General features: G+C 40.7%; 1 protein-coding gene across 5 annotated transcripts in view; it reads right to left on the bottom strand.

Moving 5' to 3' along the window:
• Positions 1 to 2,894: 2,894 nt before the first annotated feature.
• AKAP7 (A-kinase anchoring protein 7) overlaps positions 2,895 to 16,457 on the bottom strand; it is a 95,812-nt gene continuing 82,249 nt past the window's right edge. The window contains exons 8-9 of one of the 5 annotated variants that reach the window (XR_012834535.1): positions 4,141 to 8,659; positions 2,895 to 3,101 (exon numbers count right to left, since the gene is read on the bottom strand). Coding sequence is in view for 2 of the 5 variants with exons in the window: in XM_075748093.1 (XP_075604208.1) it covers positions 8,647 to 8,659; positions 9,427 to 9,625 (212 nt within the window). In the remaining 3 variants the exon portion in view is untranslated. Of the gene's footprint in view, positions 8,660 to 8,902; positions 9,626 to 16,457 lie in introns of all 5 variants that reach the window. The other 4 variants (XR_012834534.1, XM_075748093.1, XR_012834533.1 and 1 more) reach the window with 4 other exon arrangements.

Below are 16,457 nucleotides of genomic sequence, written 5' to 3'. Positions count from 1 at the left end.
AGCCGGGCCTAGCTGCTCACCCATCCGCAGCCAAGGTCCTGCTCTGCACGACTTTCACTCAGGCTGCTGAGAAAGATGTCAGACACTGTGGCAGGGGGTTGGCAATGCGAAATTACTGTGCTGGGAATCACTGGGTCACATGGTGGGTGGACCAGCGTTGGTGGCAGCTCAGCACTGGAGAGGCTTCAGTCCAGGAAAAGCCACAGATGTCCCCTGCAGCCCAGAAAGCCAAGCGTGTCCTGGGCTGCATCAAAAGAGGTGTGACCAGCAGGTCGAGGGAGGTGATTCTTCACCTCTACTCTGCTCTTGTGAGACCCCACCTGGAGTACTGTGTCCAGCTCTGGGGGCCCCAGTACAAGAAGGACATGGAGCTGCTGGAGCGAGTCCAGAGGAGGGCCACAAAGCTGATCAGAGGGCTGGAGCACCTCTGCTATGAGGACAGGCTGAGAGAGTTGGGCTTTTCAGCCTGGAGAAGAGAAGGCTCTGGGGAGACCTTCTAGCAGCCTTGCAGTACCTGAAGGGGCCTACAGGAAAGATGGTGAGGGACTGTTTATGAGATAGTGTAGTGACAGGACAAGGGGTAATGGGTTTAAGTTGAAGGAGGGTCGATTTAGATTAGATGTTAGAAAGAAATTCTTCACTGTTGGGATGGTGAGGCACTGGAACAGGTTGCCCAGAGAGGTTGTGGAGGCCCCATCCCTGGAAGTGTTTAAGGCCAGGTTGGATGTGGCTTTGGGCAACCTGGTCTAGTGGAGGGTGTCCCTGCCCATGGCAGGGAGGCTGGAACTAGATGATCTTTGAGGTCCCTTCCAACCCAAACCATTCTGTGATTCTATGACTTTGGAGACCAACCCCTCTCCTCCTGTCTGATCCCTGCCTGGCCAGCAAAGAGACCTTGGGGTGGGGAGCATTCTAATGCTTAGCTTAGTAGTTTGACAAATCCCAGTTCTCAATGTGTTTTATGTAATAAATGATCACTTTATGCCTTTGAGTTGTGCATGTCCTGTTTGCAGAGTCTCTTTGTGTCTGGTTAAAGATGGCCAAACTGACCCAAAAGAGAGGCCGTAACACATTTTGAACTAGGACCTACTTGTGTTCACAGGTTTTCCTGTGCCGGTGGGGTAGGTCGTTCACCCAGCTTGGTAGATAGAGCACATTATTGCTCTTCTCCACAAAGACAGGAGACTCCCTATACGTGGTCTCTTTTAGTTTCTCTTCATGACCCTGGTGACTTCACTGACTACAGAGAAGATCCTTCTTCCCTTTGATCCCATGGCCTCCAGACTCTGTTACTCCATCAGACTCCCTAGCGTAAATTATTAATGTACATAAATTATTAATTTGCACTGATGGTCCAGAAATGCTACACTAGTAAAAACCCCAGAAGCTTAATAAGTAATTATGAAGGAGAATCTCTGCAGTTACCGCAGATGAAAGTAGTCTTCCAATAGTCTGAAGTTACAGGATAGCAACAAGACAAAATGACGCAAATTGATCTGTGGCTTCTCCGTGCATATCTTTTGTGTGATTCACTAAATCCAGTGATGTCCAGTAACATGTGTTTAGTTTGTGTTACTTCTTTGAAAGTAATAAACCCTCATATACCAAAAATACAAAAGTATCTAGCATATAACTAAGTTAATTTCCAGTCTCTCTAAAAAGTACGTAACTTCATTTCCTTTTTTAATAATCTTCTTTTAAAGTATAAATTAAGTGGGTGTCCTCTGTTTTTCAGTGCCTTTCCTGTATTTCTAGAAAAATTATTACTATGTGTACATGGAAAATTATAGAATACATATGTAACAGAAGTGCCAAGTAATTTACAATAAATGTTAGCTTGATGAGCAATTAATCTATTTCTATGTGTCTGCTACATCTACCACTAAAAGCAGTTTCAGTTACGTGTTTGCATGATTAACATATTTTTTTATGGTTTAAGTGTAATGGAGTTCTACATATTAGAGACCTGTCCTGCACTTGAAGTTTTGCCAGGAAGGGTGAAGTTAAGAATATCTGGATTTACTAAAAAAATTAATCCTCTTTTTTCCGTTTTGCACCTTCACTTTTAAAACGTCTTCCTTTGCAGTATTTTTCATTTAGGTTGTTGCTTTAGCCATTCTCCACAGATTCCTTTGTTAGCAATCATTCTACAAACAAGAGTATCCACCCTGGTGCAGTGCTACATCTCATTTTAGAGCCTAATGCAAAGCAGCTTTTAATTTATCTCGTTATCATATTTGCTTGATGATTCTGCCTGGTTTTGCAGTGGATCTTTTTTTGTAATTAAGTAAGTTTGCTGATGTGACCTATACAAAGAAATAGACATTTCATTTCCTCTGCCCCATGATTTGTATTCCAATTTCCTGCACTTTACAAGCATAAAGTAACACAGCCAGCAGCTCGGTGCTGCAGCCATCACATTCAGTCATCCATTTGTTTCTGGAGGAGAGAGGTATGCGGCGTACCCCAGGATTTAAGATTATTTGTGGTTAATTTCTGTAGCTCTCTGTGCACATTTAAGGATTTGACTGCTTAGTCCACTTTGATTTCTAGACACAGAAGTTCAAGGGATCTACGCAATGATAAAACGTATTAGTAAAAGGAGCTTCGGGTGCACGCTTTGTTTCTTCGCCTCTTCCCGCTCCTCTAGAGATCACCTCCCTGAGCTTTGCCTTGACTTTGCCCTGACTCAGCCTCTGCCCCGCGCCACCTCTTGTAGCCCTTCGCTCCAGTGCTCTGCCAGAGCGGTACTGCAGGGCCACGCGCTGGTTCAGCCTTCCCTCTCAGATGTATTTGACTGGAAAATGTGACTGGGAAATGGGACATTGGCCTGTACAGTACAGCTGAGTGACAACTGCAGGTGCGCACCATTTCACTGACCAGAGGCTGAGAACTTTTTTTTGCTTCATTTCATCCTTTATTCTTCTAAACATCTTTTTTTTTACACTGGCAGCTATGTTCAAATTTTATCAGTAGCTGCTGGTGTTTCTTCTTGTCTTTGTTCTTCTGTTTTCTGGTTGAGTTATGACTGAAGTTAAATCACATCAGCATGCTTTCTTCTTCTCTTCTGACTGTTTCAGTGCCTGAAGTTCTCCGTATAGCTGGGGAAAAAAAATAAAAAGGATTCTGAAAGTGTAATGCTTTCCCTGACTTTTAATTCAAACTGTAATTTTGCTAAAAAAAACCCCACCAGAATTTCTATAGTCAATCCTGACCCCAAAACACCTCTGCCTTTCTTATCTGAAAGAAAAACTTCCTTTATTTCAAACAAGCTTTTGCTGAAATCCTCATGGGTCGTTTCTTAATCAACTCCTTTTAACTACCCTAATTCTGCATTTTTGATTGGTTTAATACTTAATCACCGGGAGCGAAAGGAGCCTTTCTTTCCCAGCAACGAGGAGGGTCCCTTGCAAAACACAGTTCCATGGCCCAGTCCCTGCTAATGCATTTTGCGTCCAAGAGTCACTATAGAAAGCACGTAAACCACCGGTGGGAGCAGAGACCAGAATGCAGCACTCGAACTGCAGCCTCTTGCTGCAGAAGTATTTGCTTATCAATGCCAGAGCGCCCTTTTTGCTATGCCAGGAATGGCAGGCGTGTCGCTTTTTGTTTTCCTGTGTACTGTTCTAATTATTGCTCCACTATGAGTGCGTTTGATTTCTCAGCCCAGCCATCTCTCAGGACTGATTTTCATTCAGTACAAATGTTCTCATTATAAAGACTTAACATGAGGAGAATATAAATGAGAAAATGAGTGCGCGCTAAGAACTTGCTTATACAGAAACTGTATGGATCAAAGGAGCAGCGGAGTAAACACATGTCAGCATTAACGTGCTCCTATTTCCCGGGTTCAAACAGTTTCCTTTGCCATAAGAATGGTGTGACTCCTTGCCTCTGAAACCAGGCCAACATAATGATTTTGTTTAACTGAAATAAAAAGTGCAAAGCATTTCTATAGAACATTATGGTATGGCACTAATGAGCTCTTTGAAAGTGAATGCACCTTCATTGGTTTCAGAGATTACCCCTTACCACTATGTGAAACCTTATGGAAGAATCAAAATCAAAAGCTTTTCACAAAGTAAATTACTACAGAACCGTGACTTAGAACAATTTTCATCAAGCTAAAACAACACTTACTTTACCTGACTGCCCCCTAATCACACAGCTGAACCACTCCCCTCTTGATTCTGGGAGGATGCATCCCTTGGGAACAGCTTTTGTCCGATGGTTTTGGGCTGTCTCTGCTGTCTGAGGCTCAGGCAGCAGTCATCTCTAGGTGAAGACTTCAGTGAACAGCCACACGGGTCCTCCTCCAGCGTCTCACAGTGAGACCAGGGGTGTCTCTGCAAAAACATCAACCGCTTCGGGATTTCAGTGACAACTTCCCCCCTCCTCCAAAGGGACAGAAGCAGCTGAAAGCTATGGTACAGATTCAGTCCCTCATTTTCTCAGGCCAAGACAATATGCCATTAGCAGCTGAACAGGGGCAGAGGGCATTCACAGATAAAAGACTGCTTTGAAAAAGATTGTGCAAAACAAAGTCCCAGGCTAGAAGCAGAGTGAAGCAAGCCTCAGGCGTTCTCTGGTTACCAGGCTCCGCCAGAGGCAACCGGATTCCCTCCTGGCTTCCATGGGGCTGGAGCTGGCTCTACAGGTAGTATTTCATCTGCAGTGAGAAAGTTTCAATTTATGCTTAATTTCATGAGTGTATTCTTGGTCATAAGTGAATTTAAAAAGTGAATGTGTGTTTTTACTAAACTTCAACTTACAAGCTCTGCTGAGCACTGTGGCTTTGCTCTTCTATTTTTCCTGCTTGCTGACTACAAAACTGTGTAGGATATCTCTCAAGACTTTTATAAAAACAGTATTCTAACAAGACTATATGAGTCATGTCTAGACTGACATAAAAATGAAATGGTATCATTCTTGTCACCAGAATGAAGCATGGCTGACACACTTTGATCCATGACACACTCACATGGCCTTTAGGCTAAAATAGCACACATAAGTGTGCACAGTTATAATCAGAAACTTCTATAAATACAGAACACGAAGCCTCTTGAATCCTAACTTCCAGATTGTATAACTTTGCCATGAAGTAGTATTTTAAGACTCCAAGCATCATACTTACTTCAGTAGGACCCTTCGTAGATACAGGGCATTATGCAGTGCGTGTACCAGAATCTGTATACCTGGATACACAATATCTGAATCTGACCTTAAGGTCCAAGCCTTTTTAGATTTATATCACCTTCAGTCAACACCGAAACACTATTTAGCTTCCTTTTCACAAAGATCTTAATGCACATTCATCTCCCGCATTACTATCCAGCTACCAGCCTGAGCACCCCTGAGCGATGTTCACCCGTGCTTAGAGACATCGGTTTCTGTAACAGTTTCTCTTCCCACATCAGAGAATTAGTGTCTGTTGGTCAGGACGTACGCGGATTCACTGATCTCTCTGGTTATCTCTTGAGCACCTCTGACGCACAGCTCAGCAGTGCAGACAAGTTATGGCAAGGGCTGCTCAGGTGTCAAACGTATGGCTTCTGCAACTTTTGTCTATGCCTAGACCAGGCGTAAACATCAGAACTGGTTTCTCAATGGGTCATGGCAGTCCAAAGAGTTCCAGCTAGACTAGTCCTGGAAGCTGAGCTACAGCTTTTAGAGCTGTCACAGTCATCTCTACAATCAGCAGTGTAGAAATACTCGAGTACGAGCAAGCTAGGAGGTAGAACTGAAAACAAAACATGGACAAACTTGCACCATCTGTTTTGAAATGCCAGTGCTTTCCCGGAATAACCTGTGCATCACTACCTCAAGACATTCCCCAAAAGAAGTGCTTAATTAAAAACCAGAATTGTTGTCTGAAAATGATTTATGAATGTGAGGAAGGCAACATACTTGTTCTGGTGTGTGTGGCTCAGAGCTTCACACCTGCCTATATTAGTTTCAGTCTCTGTGTCTCTGCATTCTTCAGTGCTCATCTCACAGTTCCATACAAGAGATTTATGCTTTAATTTGGCAGCCAGGCTTCACTACGAGTGGAAAAAAAATAAAAATAGAGAAAGCAAGAAGAAGGGTTGTCATAAGAGAATGAATCCAGATGCAGGATTTTTTTTTACCCTATTTTGTTTTCAATTTTGAGTAAATTAGCAGTGGTGTCTTGTCAAAACCAGAAATAAAGACTATGGTTGGCATTTTAAAAGAATGTGAATGGTTTAGAAACAAAACTCTGTTGACTTTCGTGGGTCAAACCATATGAAATATCAAAGATGGGGTTTAGTTGCTTTTAGTTGCTAGTGTCTTTTCAGAGGCTCTGGGGTATCCTCTAGCCCACAGTTCCTGATCCAGAAGAACAAGTGTCTCCCGCAGGGTTTGTGTCATATTTGCCAGACCCACGCCAGGCCCACTCTAGGGCATCTCAAATGATACCAGCTGCCTGTGTTCAGGCTGTTAAGTCCCCTACACTATGTTTTTTCAGAGCTGCTATTCTTGATGCTATCCATAAGAACTGTGAATGCGCAGAGTCTCTGAGAACCAGGTCAAAGTGTCGGGACAGAGATTCAGTGATTAATTTCTACAGTTTTACGTGAAACTTGTGAACAATGACTGTTACAAGCTGAATGATATAAAAGGCCATTTATTCACAGCAATGACTTGTGCAGAAGAAAGGGAGATGACAACCTGAGATTCAGATACAATACAATAATTTGTTTTCCTGTTTTTATAGCCGATTGTCTGGTTTTGTGCTATCATCTGCAAATTGGATTTAAATTTGAATAGCCTTCTCTGAATGAACTAGTACTCACTAAAGATTGATATGACAAAGAAACTTTTTTTATATAAGGATACAATAATTCCAGCATCTCTCCTCGGCCTATGGAATAAGGGAACACACTGGGCTCAGAGAGTCACTATGCAGGGATTTGTAGATCCACTTATGAAAATTTGGGGTTTTTATCTCCGGTGATGATGGCAAATTCAGATTTATTTTTTTTTCTAGAGCAAATTTAGTCTAATTTGTTAAACTCAAAATCAATTTTTGAGGTTGAAAAGCAGATACGGACCTCTAGGAAGTTGTACAGTACTTCCTTCAAATCCCATGCTGTCCAGAGTAGAAATTAAACTCTAGAGTGGCAAAGGTTTTCCATTTAAAACAATAATGCCTTGCGAATAGCTTATCTGCATGAATTTCCTCATCTGATTTCAGCACCCAAGCTCTAGATCAGTATCTTGGCACAATACTCATAGTCAAGCTAATGGCGTGATTCATACAAGCACTGTTTCTGTCGGGTTTGTTACTTGCAAAGTACTTCATTTTATTAGAGTCCATTTGGAGATGGGTGAAAATGTACATAGAGTGCAAAGGAAAGAATTCTTTATTGTGAACATGGCTTCAGAGATGTATGAGACGTATTTCAGAAATACTGTTATATATCAAATGAGAAAAAAAAAATTTGCTATGATACATGAGATAAATGACCAGTGCTTGAGACGAATGAAGAATACACACACAGCTGTTCTAACAGCACAGTTCTGATACCAATCACAACATGTATCATATATGATGAGAAGCAATTTTAAACAATGTTTATACAAAATGCAAATATTGGACCTACTCCTGCATTGTCGTACATCCAAAGCTTCAGTGAATCTCCCAGGCATGTGGAGGGAACAATGAGAGCAAACTGACACCCCACCTCAGGCAGCAGAAGGTAGAGATGGAGGAAAAATCAAAAACAAAAGACAAAACCACTGTTCGACAAAAGTAAAAAGGCAAATATTATCCCATGGAATATTATTACTTTCACGGGAAAACTTAATTGCAGCATCCTGACTCCATGAAAGCCAATGAGAGTCTCCCATTGAGATCAGTGGAGCCTGAATTTCATTCTGAAATTTAAAACATTCTTGCATTAGTGTAAACATCAGCAGAAACAACATGTCAGCATCTATACAAGTATTCAAGTGCTGTTTAAAAAAAAAAACAAAAAAACAGACAGTGCTAATCGAAAATGCTAGTACATATCCAAAAGGCAGATAATTAAAAGAGGTTTTTTCAAATACACATTTTAAAGTATTTAAAAGCATTCATTTTTTAATAGTTGTATATCATCACAAGGGAAAGGATCAATGAGAAAAATTTGAATTAGTTGCAATGATAAAGGAAGGGCACAGTGTTTGCTCAGATTTATTTGAAATCAGTATTTTTCCACTTAGGAGCCATGACATATACCCGCACATTTAAGTGCGTTTCACAGCCGTGCTGAGGAGTGGCTATACTTCATCATTATGAAATATACTCCTTCTGTGCAAGTATTTCAGCATTATTCCTCATGATCCATTTACACCCATTCATATTTTCAGTAAATAAGAAACAAATAAAAATTTCTTGAAGAATATTTTCTGTCTTTAAACAACCTGTTGAGATTTTACATCATGGTAATTTACAATTATGCATTTGGAGATCCAGAGTCAGTTCAGCTTTTCCTTTTACTGTTAGAGTTGTGCCTGTCGTCAAACAGTTCTTTGCTAATTTTTGTGCGGATATCAGGACTGGATAACAGCTCCTTTATCTGATTCAGTCTGGATAACAGGGCCTGTGTTTCTCTGTGCAAAGCTTCCTTTACTAAGTCTGCTTCATGGCTCTTTCCTAGAGGAAAAGAACAATATAATACCTTTTATAACAACTAATGTCATTTAGAGTCATTAATGTACAGAGATAAAGAGATCATAACTGGTTGGGAGAGTATTAATTGCTCAGCCTTTTGCCCATATTGATTTTTTATAAAAAGGTACTTTGTCAAAAAAATATAATTTACATCAAGAAATGCTACCAAAAAGTAAAGAAGAGTACAGCGTCACATTTAAGAGAAACTCTTGCCATATTACATACTGTGTAATAGTATCTGTGACGAATATCTGTAGTGGTAATTTTTAGCTTGGAGTTGGCTGCTGTTGACTAGGAAACAGCATGTGCTCTCACACAGGAGTAAGCAGCCCTGCGGCAGTGCCAAAGCCTCGGGCGGAGGGCATCGCTTCCACTTATGGCAAGGCCTCTTCCACGGCCATTCGTGACAATCCGAAAGGCAAACGCAAAGAATTCAGTTTCTCTTCAAAAGCAAGGAAGGGACTCTTGGTATCAAGAGCCAGTGAAGACTGGAGCCACCTGCTTCACCATTCTTGTCTTTTTTCCACCGTCCATCCCTCCCAGCGTTCAACAGATTTTCAGCAGTGCAATCACTTATTAAACTGGTAGACAGTGTCCTTCGATTCAGAACAAACTTTTGATAAGAGACTCACAAAGCAGAGTGCCTGTCACCCAGCACCACTTAGCAAATTTCAGCGGGGAGCTGGGACATGTTTTTGTGGTTATTCTTGGTGGGATATTTGCTCCCAGGCTTTCTGCACAGTGCTCACTTGCTTTTATCATTGTCGCTCTCGTTCTTACTGCCACTTGCTTCTTCTTCAGTTTTCACGGGGCTTCCATCAGTCTGTCTGGTTTTGTTTTGCGTTTCTTCTAAATATTGCTGTACAGCCTTCAGCACCGCATTCTCCACCAGCCGTTTGCTGAGGCTCACCAGCTCTGCGTCGTCCGGCTCTGCTACGTGTTTTTCACCTATGCGTCACAACAGACAAGAGAAGGAATTCATTGCCACTGAAAGATAGCAGCCGTAATTGTATCAGGAGCCTCTGGCTGAGCTGGATTTTAAGTTATTAGCTGCCTCTTCCTGATTGTAAAAAAGCAATTTCCCCCTCCTCAAGCTCTGAATCAAAAGTGTTTCATGAAGATGCTTATAGTATATCAGATCAAAAATATTTCACTGCTCATCTCTATTGTAACACTCCAGTTAAAGTCACTGGCTAACACTACGAGCACCCACTCAGCTTAGAAGAGTAAGACTGCAAATTTTATTTCTTCTGGCCAACAATCACCTGTGCCATCTGGGCAAAGATGAAGAACATGGCGCACGATGAATTTATGTTTTAGCAGCATTCTTAAATTTAGCTGCCCCTCTTTTGTGATTTTGCTTAACAAATTTAAAATCTTCTACCTATTTATTCAGTGCTTGTAATTCGTTTCTCACGTGAAAAAATGACTAAAATATTCTAAGTGTGGTTTAGAAGTGTAAAACTTGAAAAAAACATATACTGCCTCCCTGTCTTTCTTCTGTCTTCTAACTTAAAGCTCTGACACTGAAGGAATGCAAGTTCCAGCAGTCTATTCTTAGATACCTGCTGATAAAGGCAAGAAGCTGGCACTTCCCTGTTTTGTTATGAGTTCACATGAATAAACACATACAACAAAATAACTGTATACATAGTGAGGATTCTCATATATCATTACATGTGTTTTGAAATTGTACTTTTCCATTAATCATTTTCCTAATAAACTATATAGCCAACTACAGCATCCTTCTTTCTTTTATGAGGAATGCAATCCAGGAAAAGCAGATTTTATTGTCTGATTTCCACTGGTCATGTAATTTGTCACTTTGCAATTTCTTGCACTAGGTAAATAATTGTTTCCCTCCATCTGCATTTAAAGGCCACACTTTTAATGTCCTTTTCTGGAGTTAGCATTCTGCAACCAGTAACAAGAGACTGCTTAGTCACACACATCTGGTGAAAGAGATACTATTGTATGCTCTCAGCACAAAGCTTTGTACTGTTCAATTATCTAAATTTGCTCTTTTTCATATATGTAAATTTATTCAAGTTTGCCACCACATCTAGATTATAGTTATAAAAGACTTTTATTAGTCTTCCTAGTGGATTGCACAACCCAGGAGTGATTTCACTGATAAAACATAATTCATATGGGGATTCGAGGGGGAGAGGTAAACAAAACCCTTCATTTTGAGCAGCAGCGCCTTTATCAGCTGTTAGTAAGAGCATCCCACTCTGGAACGGCAAGACAGACCAAACTCCTCCAGTTCTGGACCTCCACAGCACTGTTACTGTGGGGAAGGAAGAACTATGGTCTCCAGCAGAAGAGTCATCAGACTAGACCTGGGTAAAGCATTTCATTACATTTTGGAAAAAGTTTGGAAAAATACTCTGAAAAAATATTTTAAAAGGCAGCTATGGGAATAGTTTTGGTTAAAACGAAATAAAAAAAAAAAAACCAAGAGAAAACATTAAAAATGGGTTTAGCAGTTCCAAGAAGAAACATTTTAGGTTAATATGCGAGTCCGAGGGAGGCACAGGCACTATTCCCAAAACCACACAAACTGCTACATACTTTATGCTCTCTGGTCCGTTGCTTACCATGTTCCTTTCCTATTTGTAAATCCTGGGCTTAAGCCTATCCTTTAACTTACTTAAAGGAGGGACTTAATTCAGGCTCTTATCTCGCAGGAGACCTAAGATATATATGAGCAGCATCTCCTCCCAGTTTTTATCAATTGATCTCACATGCTCCTTTGAATGCAGCCTTTTTATTCCAAATTTCCTTTGCTTTTATTAAAGATGCTTGATAAAATGTTTTGGTTGCCCTAGTCTATTTATTCACTAGAAAAAAATAACACTGTGGTTTCCAGTTGGAGAGTTTCTTATTTTTCAAAATTGCTAGTGAATCACAGAAATTGTTACTCACGCAGCTCTAATGATGTGTCCATGCAACTCTGAACAAAACTGATGGGAAATATGGTGCTCAGCCACTCTGACACTTGACCCTATAGTACTTAATATGCAGAATATGACTAATCAATCACAGAGGCCTCCAGATACCACAAAACAGTAGTGATTATATTTATTCAGAACGTAATTTTACTTGTAGTATATTATGTATTATTCTTACAGTCTAAAAAAAGACAGAGCTCTTCTCTCATGCATATTTTCTGCAAAACAGTTCCCATTTACGTATACATGTAGAAAATCCATATACCTACCACTGCATTTAAAATTTCAAAGTGAGTAGATGATAGCTCACTGTGTAAGCAATTTCTCAAGTGTGAAAAAAGTCAGACTACTTAAAATGAGTCTTTTGAAAGTACAGTTTATACAGCTACAGAAGAATGTTTTGGGGTTCTGGTGTTGTTTGTTTGGTTTTAATATTTTGAGACATTCATGGCTCATCAACAGTCTGGAGTCGAGTCTATAGGACCTCCTAAGTGAGCTCTGCACTCCCACTGGGAAGACATACACGGGATGTGACTGACGTGTGAATGCCAATGTGTGCACATCCCTGCATGAAGAGTACCCTTGGATTTATCCATCTGGCCACCTTGGTGGAGCTGCACATGTGGCTATATATATATATATATGCTCTGTTTATGCTCTCAGACTCCCTAAATAGCAGTTGTGTGAGTATCTGTGCAATACTGAGGTTCATTGGCAAGGCAGTTGTATGCTATTGCATCATTCCTATTCACGACTGTTGACAAAAAGAAAGAGGTCACATCATAATAATAACAGGTATTGATCATCTGTATTTCCTTGAATATTTAACACACACATACACGTCCTGTTTATATCTCTCTCTCCATGCTGCATCTGCTGCTTGCCTGCTTCTTAGGTGTATTCAATTCCTTTGCAGCAGGCAAATGCTTCTTTGTGTAGACTGTCTTACATTATAGGAATTATCAGAATATCAGTAAAAAGCCATTGTAGATATGAATGGTTAGATTTAAAAGGGAGGTTTAAAAACTCAGAATTGCTTTGTTAGTAGACTCTGTTCTGAAAAGGGAACAGATATACCACGTGCACTGGATTCGCATCTATGCTGTGCATCTCAGTACAGACTGTGTCACTACTTTATTTCTGTGCCTGTGAATAAAAATCTTCCACTGCCTTTTCCTGCATGTGGCTCAGAATGAAAAAAAAAAACCAAACCCCTTTCATTTTATTTATCCCAGAATTCTTCTCTAAAAAATTCTACAGATGAGAACAAATTCATACTCTCTGAATGTATCTCAGTGCATCCATGCCAAGCAGTGCTTTATAATACTGAAGCTGAAGCATACCTATTGTCCTGAAATGACCACCTTTTTTTTACAAAAGGGAACTATCAACTGCACAGAATTATTCAAAAAGGGCTTTATGATCCTACAGCGTGCTGCTAGCAGGTATGGACATGAAACAGATCCCTGCAACCAAATCCAAGTTCAGATTCAAATTCCCTGCTGTATCTCTCTACTGGACTAGGTATACTCTCCAAGTCTACACTCCCTTACTCTTTACAAGTAATTTTTTTGAAATACTTCATTGGAACAAATTTGAAATACTGCATTGGAACAAATTGGATTTAGTGGTCCTAGTACAGCATTTTCATGGTCCTGACACAGCCTGTTTTAGAGTCTACGTGGATATCTCAGATTTGGAGAGAGGCAGGACAGTTACTTGGATCCCTCTCCTGTTTATACTACTAGTCCATTTTTTTGTGAGAGGTTTAACTGAAGGAATCAACAGTGGATGCCTTTTACAGGAAAAGCCAGTTTTACAACTTTTTACCACCTACACTCCAAGACAATGTTCTGCAAATGTTGCCTCACAAATGTTGCGTCAACACACTGGGATTTCTTTTTTATGCCAAGAACCTTTTATCACAACAAAATGATGTCAACATGGGGCAAATTATAAAGAGACCCTTGGTATTTTGAATAGGTGACTGAGACCAGCTGGGAAGTCCATACTCTGGCAGCAGAGGTTACAGTCTGCACCCAGGTGAGGGCTGTGGTAACAGACATGCCTCCATCTACCCTTTGGTTCATCAGTTTTCTAATACTGATTTTACAAAATATAGAAACAAAAAAACCCATGAGGGACTCAGGCAATCTTTCAAAAATTAATTGTTAAGAAATTCCTTCTGAATGCTGAAAAGCTTAATTTTTCTACTTACACTGTGCCTCTCACTGACACCAAGAGGGTAAGCCAAGTCACTGTTACAAACACTCAAAGCTTTCACCACAAGATTCCTTTTTTATGGTGACTCCTCAGTAATTCCAACTCATAATAATCCTTCACTATAAGATAATTGATTATTACCCTCTCCATAGACAGGAAAAAGCTTTGCAGGTGTGCAGTATAGCAGGACTGGAAGAAAGGAGACAACTGTCCCAACTATTGACAGACTAAGAAACCTTCAGCAGATGACTATGAATCATTTCTGCATATGGTGGGGTTAGAGAAAACAAAGAAAGGCCAATAAAACAAATGCCTGATAGATTTCAGAGTGTGAATTCATACAGGTTGTGACATCAGTAGTTGTGCCTTTATCACAGTTCACTATCTCTGCGTTATCAGGAAAAGACCTAAGAGTGAAGACATCATTTATACAAACAAAACCCAGGCAGCTGTAGACTATCACAAGGCTGCCATGCCTGGCTGCAGCCTGTGGAAACATCTAGTTTTTGCTACACTAGACCTCTGTGTCTGCAGAATCTGATTCAAAATTAAATTAAAACTCATTGACTTTGATGGGAATCGGAGGAGGTTCCCGCACCTACATACTGAACTGCAATGTCCTATGCATCAGACCAATATGCTGAACATTTTTTTTACTGAGGACTTTCAGATAAATTTGGTAGGCCATATATAAACAGAACTATAGCATAAGAGAAATACCATCCCCCCTCGCCCTGCAAAGACAGTGAGTCCACAGTCCATAATAAACTGAATAACAGGCTATAACCAGCCACCAGACCATATGCTTCCCACCCTTGCAACAGACTGTGAATAAGCCAGCACACTCAAGACCATGGTTTTGAGGTAATGAACACAAACATGAGCATGTGCCCGTATCCAATCAACACAATAAGCATAGACAGGAAAGTCACAAGTCTGAACATTTCCTTGTTAATTAGGGAGGACTTCCATGAAATGTCTCAAGTGGTCACTTAAGAAATTGGCACAAATAAGATACTGAGAGGAAGGGTGAAATTACAATCTTATTATGACATGATGGTGATGACATTTGTGCTGCTGGACATTCCCACTTTATGTTAAGCAGTGTGTGTAGTTTAGCTTTCCTCTTGGAAATCTAAAACTTCTTTGGTTTTTCATATGTTGTTCTGTAAATACAGGACTGTCTAACAAGGCAATACAGACAATATCAACCTGTCCTTCATGCTGAATACATGTTTCTAGTTTGCTGGAAAGATTTTTTAAATTTGATTTGGCCCACCATGGAATAAACCCAACAAAAATAGGAATTTCTAGTGAAGAGGAAATTAAGGGTGTTACAGCTATTCAGGGAAAATGGTGCTCTTGCCAGTTTCAGTGATGACAGCGGGAAAACCTGCAGTTCCCTTCGAGCTGGAGACTTGGCAAAAGTGGCAAAAGTTTGTTTTGTTTCACACAAAACACTTTGAAGCTCAGTGATATAAAACTTCTGACCACCTCTAAGTGGAGAAACAGGATGTGCTCTGCTAAACCTACTCTTCCTTCTACGAGCACTGAAGGATGCAATGCCACAGGCACAAGCCTTCAAAAAAAAAAAAAAGGTAACTAAGACTCAAATCGTGGCATACTAGGAGTTCTGTTAAGTATCTTGGTTTTATTTTCCTATTAAAAGAGACCTGCTGACAGAGAAATTTCCTGACTCCCTTAATGTAGTTTAATGCTTAAACTTAATGAATTTAGAAGAAGTCTAGTGTAACAGGAAACAAAGATAACATAATTGCTGAAGGAAAGAAGATGGCTTAAAAAGTTATGCGTTTTACTCTATTTTCTCGCCGATAGAAACAGAGAAAACAGCTGGTAGAGAAAACAGCTCAAGTCACAAAAGTAGTTTTACATAACCACAGCAACATCCACGGTGCACAGTGACAATGGGAGAACCAAAAGACCCAGGCAGATTGCGATAGCAAACATCCAGGCAGAATGATTCGCCCCCCTTCACCATCCACAGTGCTGAAGAGGAGTGGCCTGGGCCAGCAGGTCTAGTGGGGAGAGCCGGCGAGCTCCTTCTCCCTCCAGGACGCAGCCAAGGGGGGAGCCTCCTACTCCCTTCAGACCCCGAGGGAGAAACCAGGCTTCCTCGCTTCCCAGGGAAAAGCTGAATTCTAGAACAAGTCAGACCCAGCAGTCCCTCATCTTCGATGGCCCTCCAGAAATAATACAGAGAATGCAACGCACTATGGAAGAATGGTGTAGGTTGCTCCCCCATCAGCCTTGGTCACCAGTGACCACAGACAGAGCTGGATGGTCTTGCAGGCAGAAAATCACTCTGCTATGTCACTAAGCTGAGGGGGGTGTGGGCCCAAGAAATGCAGCAGCTAACCAAAATAGGATAGACACAGATTTTAATTGCCAAAGTCCAAATGTGTTGCCAAATCCTAAAAGTCCCTGCTTATTGACCAGTAAACCACGAAAATCGAACGTTTACTCACAAGTGTGATGAGGGAAGTCATTTAATGTACATTCACCTCTCGTTACTGTTTCCTATCCTTCCTATATTCATAGAATGATAGAATGGTTTGGGTTGGAAGGGACCTTAAAGATCATCT

This window comes from Balearica regulorum, chromosome 3, assembly GCF_011004875.1.
Source record: "Balearica regulorum gibbericeps isolate bBalReg1 chromosome 3, bBalReg1.pri, whole genome shotgun sequence".
Taxonomy (NCBI): Eukaryota; Metazoa; Chordata; class Aves; order Gruiformes; family Gruidae; genus Balearica; species Balearica regulorum.
The sequence above is the reverse complement of the archived record's forward strand: the minus strand, read 5'-3'. Positions and strand labels throughout refer to the sequence as shown.